The sequence below is a fragment of the Sycon ciliatum genome, assembly GCF_964019385.1.
Source record: "Sycon ciliatum chromosome 5 unlocalized genomic scaffold, ocSycCili1.1 SUPER_5_unloc_1, whole genome shotgun sequence".
In the NCBI taxonomy this organism is placed as follows: Eukaryota; Metazoa; Porifera; class Calcarea; order Leucosolenida; family Sycettidae; genus Sycon; species Sycon ciliatum.
This window is the reverse complement of record NW_027044462.1, coordinates 445,001-457,958: the sequence shown is the minus strand read 5'-3', so window position 1 is coordinate 457,958 and position 12,958 is coordinate 445,001. Positions and strand designations below refer to the sequence as shown.

The following is a 12,958-nucleotide window of genomic DNA, read 5'->3' as shown; positions in this document are numbered from 1 at the left end:
TGCTGTGGTTGGCGCTGCAGCGAAATGTGAGCCAATTTTCGCCCAGGATGACCTGAGATTAAATCTAACAAAAACTCAATGTGTAAGTCCTTCGAAGGATGATGACGCATGGAGAAAGACGAAACTACTTGGAAGTCTCTTGGGATCTGGAAGTGAGATCGAGAACCGTATCAATGCGGCTAATCGAGCGTTTGGCACTATAGCCTGGAAAAGACACACTATATTATCTAGATTGCCTTTGTTTACCACACTTATCCTTCCGGTTCTATTATACAACTGTGGCCTGTGAACCTTGACAGTAGCACTCGGCAACAGAATCGATACGTGGCATCGCCGCAAACTAGCTACTATGATCCATTTTTGGCGTAGTGTATCCCCAAATAATATTGAATAAAAACTTATACAAGCTGTCCAGCCAATTGCCTATCACCAGAAGATGCAGGGAACGGCGCTTGTTATGGTTCGGCCAAGTAATCAGAGAAGGCAGTGACTCATCATCCTACAAAGCTCTAAGACTTTCACGTGACACCAAAGACATCAAGAAGCCCAGAGGACGCCCCGTAACTAGATGGATCGACAACATCAAGAATGACTTAAAGACAATAAACGTTTCCATTGCCGAAGCGGAAGCTATCTCTCAAGACAGGGAAGCTTGGCTCGGCATTGTGAATCAATGTACGAACTCATCATGCCTAAAATATCTGCGCTTACTCAAATATTTGAAACTCGGGTATTGAGCCAATAATAAAAGTAGAAAGGAAAAGGACATAATTATGGAAACGAGTTAAGAGTAACTCTCCACCACTGTAACTAGATACTATATACAGTCAGAAAGTGCAACAACTAGGCACAAAACTGACAGAGTACTGAGACATTCGACGTCCTGACACCTAGCTTCAACACATCTCCGTAGCGCTAACCGACAGCCTTCCAATTTGGAAGGTTCAAGGTTATGGAAAGACCAAAGAGGGGAAGGCAAGCGCAACGAAAACGAGCACAAGCTACAGTCTCAACGGAACAAAGAATGTCGATTGTCACTGGACGATGACGAGACCAGTAGGCGATTTGACAAAGCGGTCTAACTACAATTCGAAGCAGCAAAGCAGCACACCACCCAACTTGGGTGGGTCAAAAATATCAAAGATAAGTTAAGAAGGGGGAAGCTTTGCGAGAACGAATTGTACAAGCCGAAGTCTAAACTCCTACAGTACTCCTCATGCATGACATTGTGATGGACTAGTTGACTACAAAACAAGTTGTTTCACACGACGTACGTTTCGCCGTATGGTTCGTGACGGCTCATCAGTGTCAGGACGTCGAATGTCTCAGTACTCTGTCAGTTTTGTGCCTAGTTGTTGCACTTTCTGACTGTATATAGTATCTAGTTACAGTGGTGGAGAGTTACTCTTAACTCGTTTCCATAATTATGTCCTTTTCCTTTACTCAAATATCTTTTTGATAAATAACATTCTGTACTTAATATTATATTCCCCATGCCTAGGCTCATGGTGGAATCGATGTAGTTTTTCCTGCAATAACAGAATGGCGAAGATGTGTATGTCATGTATTTCTCGTTTTCTCTAATTTTTTTGCCGACAGAGGCATTAGCCCCATGGGTGATCCCCCCCCCCATGAGGTACATGCGAGCTGTTATTTTTATTATCATTATTATTATTAAAGTACCATCCCGAGTTCGCCCTCTCTTATCTGGTGTGCGCAAGTACAGCATTCTGGCCCATACTCTCTCCTTTGTGTACGATCCCGCTGATAGTTATGTTGCCCAATGCAGTGGTGTCGTGTACCGATGCTCATGACAAAGCCTTTCACTATTCTTCCATCAGCCAGTACTTCTGATCGGTGCTGCGATCACCTGCAGACTGATTGCATGACCTTTGCTGTGGAACAAAACTTGGCGGTTAAAGTTTGAACTTACAAAATCCCTAACATTTACTATCTTTGAATTCGGATGGTGAGCCAATTTAATTATGTCAAATAAGGAGCAGGACAACATGTTAAGAGTGATGAATACCTGTCTACCAACATAACCAGATCATATACAGTCAGCGAGTGCGACAAAATGGCACAAAACTGACGAGGAGTACTGAGACATTTCCGAGCCTCATCCTGCAGAGTTGGAAGGTTATTGGTTTGTACCTTGGAGACATGTTGGAATTACGTGTCAGGTCGCTGAATGTCTCACTTCTCCTTGTCAGTTTTCTGCCATTTTGTCGCACTTCCTGACTGTATATAATCTGTTTATGTTGGTGGACAGTTAGTCATACAACGAAACATTTTGTCTTTCCCCTTTTTACCATAATTAGATTGGATCACCATCCGAGTTCGAGTTCGCACACCTTTTGAGCCGTCCTGACATATACGGCGAAACGTGCGTCGCGTGGAACTACTTTATTCTTTATCCAGTAACTTTCGGAATTCTTTGTTGCCGTGGGGCGTAGCTCGTGCTCTTCTTCGTTGCACGTTCCTTCCCCTCTTGGACTGTTCCGAACCGGATCCTTCCAGTATACAAGGCATTCGTTCGTCCCCTGCTGGAGTACGCCCCACTTATCTGGATTGGAGCGTCACCCAGCCAACTCAGCCGACAGGACCGAGTCCAGCACAGCGCCCTCAGAATCATCGGTCCGGGAGCAATCCTGCCCAGTATGGCAATCAGACCGACAGTAGCTGCCCTAGCTTGTTTATACAAGCTACAAGTAATTACGGGCCCACCTCAACACCTTGCGGTTCTGCCAGGTCGCCGTCAGCAGTTGGCCACCCCGTGAACCCGGAGCGACCATGCCAGCGCTGCCGGCCACCAGTTTCACCTGGACGCCAGCCTCTACCCCGTTAGTCCTGAAGCGATCATTTTCCCACTGTATGCTCCACCAGTGGAATGCATTGCCCTGTGATCTGCTCCTGCATCCTCCCCATCACAGCCGAATGCAGGCATTCAAGACGCAGGTATACCGCTACCTGCGCGCCGAGAACTGAATGTGGACTACTGACACAGTCTAATCGCACCTATCTAGTATCTACATGTAGGTATTGCTCTCTTTTTCCATGTTTCCTCTACTCTCTGTCTTCAACTCGGATGGTGCCACCATCCAATTAAATTATGGTGAAAAAGGAGGACAACATGTTACGAGTTATGCCTAACTGTCCACCTACGTTGGTAGACAGTTACTTTTATCACAGACTTTACGGTAGTCATAACTCGTAACATTTTGTCCTTCCCCTTTTTTACTCGAATATTCGATCGGAGAAAATCAGAGTACTCGAACTCGGGATCTCAGTGCCAGCTTTCACCCCCCCCCCCCCCCAGTCTTCAGTAATAACGGAGGAGCCGCACATAGTACAAAGTAAAAGATATAGAGGCACCAGGAAACAGTTCTTACCTACCGTGCTTGTCACAGACATTTTTGATAGTGTGTCTACCCCTCAATTGAACGTCAGCTTTTGCTCGCGAGTCATTCTACTGTTTGTTTGGTTTAAGCAATTAGTCACGCAAAACAAAAACAGTTGAAATGGATAGCGCTAGACGGTTAGTGTTCAGGTCTTTAGTGAGAGAATGTGGGTGGCTGTAGTAGAGAGGAAAAGTACCATTCATTACAAAGAGTGATCGTATTCTTGAAACCACGATGGCTCACTGATAAAAAGTATAAAACGAAAGCGCTCCAAGGAGATCAATGTGTTTTATGGTGGCGAAGGAACTGGAGCAATGCCCATTAAATGGCAAACACTCACTTAGTGAATGTGTGCAGTAATATTATGTTAAACAAAGCATCGATGGTTTGTAGACTCTCGCGACTGAGAATCCAATGGCATGCTGATTCTCTGCAAAGGAATTGTAAGCGTGGAAAGAGGTCTTAACATTTCTAAAGACATTATGAAAAGAGGAAACTAGTTAAGACGTGCAGTATGTTGCATTTGGATGCAAATGAGCGCAGTGTGTGGAATGAATCTAGTAGTGCCTTGGGTTTTATCCACGCTTTCTTAGCTTCATTTCCACAAACTTCAAACTCTTGAACCCGAAATGCACGTACACTGCACCAGCTGTGGCTCCATCACTACGTCCATACAATCCATTGACATTGACAAAGTAACAGGCGTTATACCACCAACCACCCTTCGATGAATTAGAACAGTCTCCATCGCCAGAGTCATGGTCACGATCTCGAGTACTGAACTGTTGTCCATTGTGGTACTTCATTCCGTCTACCAATGTTGGGCTTGAGAATTCTGAAACATGTAGTGTGTAATTGTTAGCTTCCCCTTCAACACGGAATGTTGACCACTTGGCATAATGCTTCTCTCCAGTTGTATTGAACACCATATCAATACGCAGTTCATAAGTACTATGAGCTTGTGACGTCAGATAGTGTAGTGTATCTAGACCCAGCCAGAACTCTCCAGACGCTGATCCGAAACCTCGTTTGTATGCATTCCAGTCACGGTAAAAGTCCACTGAGCCATCTTGTCTTCTCTGAAACACAGTCCAGCCACCTCCATCAGTCTCTCGATCACAGTAAGCAGTGAATCTTGTTGTCTGTGTTCTGCCATTGAATACACCTGACGGACCAGAGTCGGTTCTCTGACAGAGAAATGACACTGCAGAATGAGGAATCAGAATAGTAAATGTAGAAAAGAAAAAGGACATATGGATACGAGTTAAGAGTAACTCTCCATCACTGCAACTGAATACTATATACAGTCAGAAAGTGCAACAACTATGCACAAAACTGACAGAGTACTGAGACATTCGACGTCCTGACACCTACCCTCAACACATCTCCGTAGCGCTAACCGACAGCCTTCCAACTTGGAAGGTTCAAGGTTATGAAAAGACCAAAGAGGGGAAGGAAAGCGCAACAAAAACGAGCAAAAGCTACAGTCCCAATGGAACAAAGAATGTCGATTGTTACTGGACGATGACGAGACCAGTACGATATTTGACAAAGCGGTCTAACTACAATTCAAAGCAGCTAAGCAGCACACCACCCAACTTGGGTGGGTCATAAATATCAAAGATAAGTAAAGAAAGGGGAAGCTTTGCGAAAACGAATTGTACAAGCCGAAAGCCAAACCCGTACAGTACTCCTCATGCATGACAGTTCGCGGACGACAGCATGCTGTACCTGAGCCACGCTAGCGCTCACGCCATCAACATCATCCTTTTCGCAGCAGTGTCGGCTGTCGCCAGGCTTCTCGATGCAAAAGGGCTTATCCTCAACACTGGAAAGACGCAAGTGCTTGCAATCAAAGCTGGACAGCAGGCACACCTCGACCTCCACATTACTTGCACTGGCACTGGAAGCTGCGGATCCTCCCCCAGATCCGGCACTGCCTAACAGTGCGGCAGGCGATGCTGTATTACTCTGCCCTTGTCATACCGGACATTCTCTATGCGTCGAATGCGTTTCTCCCTGGACTGTCCGCTGAGCAGCGGAACACAGTAGCTAAACTGGATAAACGTTGAATCCGTTGCGTGGCCGATGAGCACCCATTGGCCCACACTCTTCCGTGTACACCAGGCTAGGTGTCTGCCCAGTGCTGGAACGAGGGGAATGCAAGCTCCGACTCCTGACATTTAGAATCCGTTCTGGAATCGTCAGTGAGCTGTTGTCGTCCGGAATTGTATTGCAAGGCCCGCCCACAGGCATGACCACTCGAGGTCAGTTGGGACGCAACCTTCCCCTCCCCCTGGCCCACAGTGCTTCTGGCGCATGCCGACCGCTTCTAGCCAGCTTCCGACTCTGGAATGGCCTTCCCGACTCTGGAATGCCCTTCCCGACTGTATGAAGTCCATAGTACCTGTTCGTGAATTCAAACGCATGCTACGCGTATTTTACTTCGGGTAAATGTAATGGCTTTCGTATCCTGCTGATGAGGCTCGATAGAATCATGCAACGATGACCCGACTTGTAAATTTGAGATCCAATTTTTTCTGTTCGTCTTGACCCTGCCTCCCCTCATTGCTACTTCCATTTTCGTATTTTTATTTATATTGATTTTTCTCTTCATTTCTGACTCTTCTTACTAGTTGTCATCGCTTTCATAATATTATTGGGCAGAACTGCAAGTTTGACATGCGATGTAAAATAAATAAACAACAACAACAACAACAGTGCTCCACCCCACCTTCTTTCAACTAATAAATGATTGCATTTTACCTTCTTGATTTTCCTGGACCTCGTTCAGCCTTTCATTCTGTGGTAATTCCAAACAAGAAGAATCAACACTGTAACTTAAAAGATTTGTAAAGAAGAGGTTATAATTAGATTTCTGATGATCACCGATTTGATTTGCTTTTCAAAATGCACAAAATTATATAATAATTATGACTGTTTGGGGGTTCTCCCGTTTCGTCTCACTGGAATCAGTAGTACCAGCGGCTGAAGGAAATGGTGTCTTCGATCCCGAGGCTAACAACTCAGTTGTAGAATATTGCTGTCAAACCGAAGGTCTACAATTATTTTAAATTACACATCCCCAGTTTCATGTATACACCAGCCACTGCTCTCTGTTAGAATTGCAAACGAATGCAATCCTTGCATCGACAGCTATCCTGCATAAGGGGGTGGAAGTCTCAGCTGTGAAGGACGTTGGCGGATGTTCATGCATGTCGATGACGATACTGGCCAGACATAGCCAAAGTACAGTGCTGTTTTACTGAGGCAATCGGTTTTGCACGATTATTGTTCGCATAGCTTCCCTTTCAATTCTATTGATCTTCGCGTCTTTGAGTCACACAAGTTGTATGGAATGTTCCTTGCGTCCTTGAACCGGGGTTTGACCGTATTGTGGTCTTGCCAGTATCGTCATCGACATGCATGAACATCCGCCAACATTCCTTCACAGCTGAGACTTTCAGCTTGTGCTTGTCTTGGTTGTGCTCACCTTGCCCGCCTCATATTATTTCTATAACTTAGAACCTTCCAACCTGGGAGGCTGTTGGAGTGCGCATCCAAGATGTGCTAGAGCTGTTAGCCAGTTAGTTGTAGAACATCAGTACCGCCGGTCAATGTCGTACAATGTTATCGCATGAGCTGATTGTTTGGTAACTGGTGGTATTAGTGGACATTATACCGTAACTTGTAGTTTCTTGGTCCTTTTTTCTTTACTATCATTTCACCTAACATCATTAAGAATTATTATCATAACAATGATGCACGTTCCACCTTTTGTGACTGAATGCTTGGACGGTGGGTGCCATTCTCCAGGCTTCGGACGACTGCTGATGAATATTCATCAATATTACAAGCAAACACGTCTGTATGTCATTGTTTGGATTGTATACTGGGAGATTTCATGCACTCATGAAGCCTTCACTAACTTGTAGGGGAAGTGAGCCTAACTTACATCAACTCTGATTCAGTCATTGCAAAGTTACTTATAGCTAGGCCCCAGCGGCAAATGCTAGCACCCAAAGTAGCATAAAAGGACCTTTTTGTGACTCCACACGATGCTAGCATAAACAGCAGTTTTTACCGGCATCCGATACATTTTTGCCCATTTTGGCATTCTGGATATGAAATTCGGTCTAGATTACACTATGAAACTAGTATTACGGTACTACCACATTGATATTTGTATGCACTACATTCAATTTGCTTGCATTACCTTTTTTTTTTCACTTGTCAGAAACTAAACGCTCTCTCTCTCTCTACTTTTATAATTCAGACAAGCAACAGATTAGTGCGGATGCAGTTTTTGCCTCTCCTGAGATTTGAAATTTTCCATCGTGTAGGTTCATTCTACTGGCACGTAGCTTGCCCTATTACCTTCCATTTGACTTTTTAAGTCGGCTGCAGTGGTTTTATCGGTGGTGATTTGGCCTGCTCTGCTATTCTTGAGACCCAGGTGATTAATTGTCCTGCCGGTTCTCCATTGACATTGTAGTTTTAGGCTGCCCTCCCGTTTGTTGAAGCTGGGTAGCTGTGTGTAGCCTTCCTCGTCGGCCGGGTGTGCTTTGGAGACGCTAGTTGCCACACCGACTACGTTGTTGTCACGGACAAGCCCAGTGTGCTGTTTGCTGTTTGCGCACCTGGCTTGGCATTCACACTTCTGTTCGATGCTGGGACTAGTGTAGTAGTGAGAGGCGTGAGGGGCGCGCGCTGTTGAAACCACGTCAACACAGCTACAGAGCAATCATGTCGTTCGAGGGGATGGTGCGGGCCTTGGAGGCTCTAGCTGGAACGCCAGCAAGTGCTGCCTCTCTGGAACGGAGGCATGTTCGTGCGAGTGCTGTCAGGGATTGCGCACATGTACAGCCTCGACCTGTGTTTGAGCTGGGAGAGCTGTCGGAGTCACCTGAGAGTGTTGCTTCCAGCGTTGGCGTTGGTACCGGTCGAAAGTCGCCGACACAGCTCCCCGCACCGGACTCTGTTGGCATCGTAAATGCAGACCACCTCATGAAACAGTTCCGCACCTGTATGAGCGATCTTTTAGAAGAGCGCATGGAAACGGTCCTAGATTCCATTGCTCGTATCCGTGAGGAGGTGTCAGCCGTCAGTAACTCGTTCAATGGCTTGGATACTCGACTCAATATTCTTGAAAGAAGGCTTGAGAAGACGTATACCGGACCCTTGGAGCAAGCGATCAGGTTGCAAGGCGAAGAAATCCGACGTGTGGCTGCTAGCACGGACGTAACTTGCAGTCGAGTAAGAAAGCTGGAGGAGTGCCTGGCCGGCACCCAACCAGCCTGTACCAGTCCTTCACCGCGGGTGCATCCACGGCCCGCGCAGGCTGTGGGTGCGTGCCAGGCGCAGATGCACCCCCACTCCTACTCCAGGGCTGCGGCTGCGCCGGCTACCGATGGCTTTCGTGCCAAGGCTGCCCAGGCTGCACCAGACAGGACGAATGCAGGCTCAGTAACGGAGCCCGCACTTCAGGCAACGGTGACATCTTGCTATCAGCGCCCTGCACGCAAGCACGACCGGTTAAGGGGTGCCAGTCGGCTAAGGTGCAAGGCCGTCTACGTTGGCCGTGTTGATGTCGGTTGCTCGGCAGGTTCAATCGCTAAATGGTGCGAGGACCGCAGTGTGACTGTCATCAAATGCTCAGTATCTGCGGCACGGTATTTTGGTCTGGCGTATGCCCACCTTGTTATTTCGGAGGAGCATTGGCAGAAGGTCCAGAGTCTAGACTTCTGGCCAAGTGGCATTTCGGTTCGTGAATGGCGCTTCAAATCAGACCGCATCACTCAAGAGAACTGAGTGCGTCGCTCAATCCACTTGCGCCACCATTCCTTCCTGATTCTGGACGACAAACTAATAAAACTCCCAATCTTAACCCCCTTGCTGACTCATTTAGTCCGTCAGTTCCACTACCTTCTCCTACCCACCCAAGTGCACTTCGCGTTCTATTTCTCAACATCAGGAGCCTGCGTAACAAACTCAATGACATCCTACTGCTCACACAACAACTCAACGCCCCGGATATAGTCTGTGTCAACGAAACCTGGCTCGACGCCACTGTTTCGGACCAAGAAATAGCCCTGACTGGATATAGTGTAACACGCAGAGACCATAGTGGTAGAGTAGGAGGAGGAGTTTGCATATACTGGAAGTCATGTCTTCCGGTAAAACCAAGAGACGACATAACAACTGATGGTGTGGAAAGTTGCTGGTGTGAAGTCGCTTGCAGGCCCCGCAGTTGTCTTGTTGGAACGATCTACCGCCCTCCATCTGAACCTGTGGGTTACTGGGACAAGCTAGACGAACATCTTTGCGCTGCTCTAAGGCCACAGCCAAATGCTATCGTTTGTGGTGACTTTAATGTGAATATTGACCTAAGTGCCAGGGACCCTCAGTATCACTACTTATCTGACTTGCTGAACAGCTATGCTCTGCATCACGGTGTCAACAAGTCTACGCGATTTAGCTCAACAGGACAAGACAGCACCCTCGATTTGATACTGAACAATTTTGATCCTTCCACTACAGCGAAGATCATCCCGGTCGCTTTCAGTGACCATGCTGCCGTGGCCAGTGACTTTCACCTCATTGTGCCTCGTGGATCTGACACCACACGTTTATACCGCAACTATCACCGGATAAACCACGATCACTTCCGGCGTGACTTAACCCAGAAGAACTTGTGTAGTATTACCGGCAACCCAAGCGCCATGTGGACCGAGTGGTCTAGCCGGTTTATTGAGGTTTTGGATGTCCATGCCCCACTTCAAAGAAATCACAGAACGAAGAACCCTTCAGTGCCGTGGATTGACCGGCAATTGTTGTACTTACTACACAAGCGGAATAGGTTGCACCGAAAGTGGCTCTCTGCTAAGACACAGGAGACTTATGCTGAATTTAGTACAGCCAGACGTGCGGCAACTAGCTACAACAGGACCCGGAAACAGGAATTCTACAACTCCAAATTTCAGCAATGTACTGGAAATGCCAGAGAGACTTGGAAAATAATCAAGAAGTTGACAGGCAAACAGTCGACGTACAGGGATCCACAGTGCACGGTGGATGCGATTCGAGACACTTTTTCGAAAGTTGTGGAAGATCCAGCTCGCCCTGCACAGCTACGCCTACCCCTTGGGCCTCCACCTGCGGTGCACTTCTCGGAATTCTTGCCAGTCTCCATTGCAACTACTCGGAAAATGTTGGAACAGTTGGACACCAGAAAAGCCACTGGGAGTGATGATATTCCAGCAAGTCTCCTCCAGATGCATGCTGACATCCTGGCACCGTCACTCACGCTACTATTTAATAAGTCATTGAGAGAAGGACAGTTTCCTGCGGCAATGAAGGTGGGTAAGATACGGCCTCTGTTCAAGGCTGGAGACCCCAGCCAACCCAAGAATTACCGACCAGTCTCCCTATTGCCGATAGTGTCGAAAGTGCTTGAACGTATTGTTCATAAGCAGCTTCTGCAGTACCTCAACACGAACAATTTCTTGCCTACTAGTCAGTTTGGTTACAGACACCAGCATTCCACAGCAGATGCCTTAGCGCTAGCTGTAGAGAACATCAATGAAGCACAAGCCGCTGGGCAGCACACAGGAGTAGCATTTGTCGACATGTCTAAAGCTTTCGACAAGGTAAAGCATAGCATTCTGGTTGAGGACCTCTTTGAACTGGGTCTCACTAGCACTGCTTTGCAATGGTTTTCAGACTACTTGATGTATCGCCGGCAATACGTGGAGACAGGAAAAACCAGAAGTACAACTTATGACAGCCAGTCAGGGGTTCCTCAGGGGTCAGTTCTCGGACCTTTGCTCTTCGTTCTGTATGTGAGGGATATTGCCGGCGACCTTGCCCCTCATGACGTCACCACTATTCAGTTTGCTGATGACATCTCGCTGCGTGCGAGCAGTCCACAGCCAGAAGTTGTCTCCCAGCGCCTCACTGCAGCAGTTCAGTACCTGGCCACTTGGTTGAAGAAACGTGGACTGATCCTTAACGAGACCAAGACGCAGATACTCGCCATACCACACCATAGAGCTGCAGCCCTCGACATCAATGTTGTATGCAATTCACAAGTCCTACCAGTAGTCACATCTGCCAAATACCTTGGCCTGCATTTTGACTCGGACATGAGTTGGACCACAATGGTGGACCATGTTGCTCGTCGTGTTGCCGACAAAATTGCTGTCCTGCTGCGACATGCTTCCTCGCTGCCGTATCCATGCCGACTCACCTACTTCAGATCTATCGTTTTGCCTGAATTTTTGTATGGTTCTATTAGTTACTACCCGTATTTGACAGTTGCCCAGGAACAACGGCTACATAGGCTGTTCAAACGTGCCGCTCGGGCAGTCTGCAAGTCGCCACCGTGGACCAGTACTGCTCCCCTGCTAAATCGAATGCATGTATGTGATCTACAGGTTTCTGTGCACTTGAATATGTTGTGTTTCATCTGGCGATGTTTTCATGATGCATGTAGCACCCTGTTTGAGTCCTTGTTTGCTGTCGTGCCCTCAACTCGCACTCGGGGAGGCCAAAGCAACTTGCTTGTGGTCCCACCTGCTAGCACTGCTCGTTCTGCTAAGCGCCTAACGCACGCTGGAGCCATTATGTGGAATAGATTGCCACCAGCAGCAAAATATTCAAATAGGTATTTGGATTTTAAATCTCAAGCCTTGCAGTATATATTATCAGCGACATAGGTTTTCCAATGCTTACTGGATTGATATCTGTTCGTTGCAACCAACCTTCCGTCATTTTTTCCTTTCTCTTTTTCTCTTGTATCTACTTTTTTTTTTTTTTTTTTTTTTTTCTCCACAATATCCTTTAACATGTTATTCACAGTGGGTCCAATGTTATTAGGCATTTTGCCTGTTTTGATTTCCACTATAAATAACGTATACAACAATTACCTAGTTGTGACCAAGACCCACATTGCCATTGGTACTTCTTGGTATTTGCTCTTTTGTATTGCAAATATTTCCATAGCAACATGATGCCAACATCGCACTTTTAAAAACTCTTTTTACATACCTGCTTTGTGAGAATTCATAAATAGCACGGAACACCGTTTTCAACCCAAATGTTTCACCATTACCATTAATAGGTAGCATAATTCGTGTTGTCTAGCATCCAAACTAGCATCTTTCTGAGTTGTCAGCTAGCATCCCAAAAAGCATCTTGGCAACATTTAGCTAGCATCTGCCGCTGGGGCCTACTTATAGCTGGGTAAGCACATGTTTTACTACTACTACTTATTTTTTTTTACAAATATTGTTTTTATTCCATTTCACATTTTTCATTCGTGTTGGGTTTAACTACTCACTGTACTGATACATGGTGATGATTGTGCTTTGCTTTGCCCGTAAAAGAGGCCTTCCCTATACATGTTTTACTAGTACAATTGACGCAATCCGCCATATCATGAACTTACCAGGGCGGTAACCTGAGATGACATCTGATTCATAGTGGAGTTTACATTAGTAAGGATCTTCGTACCCAGTTGTTGAAGATATGAATCAATACGATTGATATCATTCTGT

The 12,958-nt window shown here is 46.5% G+C and overlaps 1 protein-coding gene across 1 annotated transcript in view; it reads right to left on the bottom strand.

Annotated features, from left to right (window-relative positions):
• Window positions 1-3,976: 3,976 nt before the first annotated feature.
• The window catches only part of LOC135830312 (ficolin-1-like), a 9,071-nt gene continuing 89 nt past the window's right edge, over window positions 3,977-12,958 (bottom strand). Inside the window, exons 1-3 of the mRNA XM_065342576.1 lie at window positions 12,850-12,958; window positions 6,168-6,204; window positions 3,977-4,605 (exon numbers count right to left, since the gene is read on the bottom strand). The exon at window positions 12,850-12,958 is cut by the window's right edge and continues 89 nt beyond it. Of these exons, the coding sequence (XP_065198648.1) occupies window positions 3,977-4,605; window positions 6,168-6,204; window positions 12,850-12,882 (699 nt within the window). The 5' untranslated portion in view covers window positions 12,883-12,958. The remainder of the gene's footprint in view (window positions 4,606-6,167; window positions 6,205-12,849) is intronic.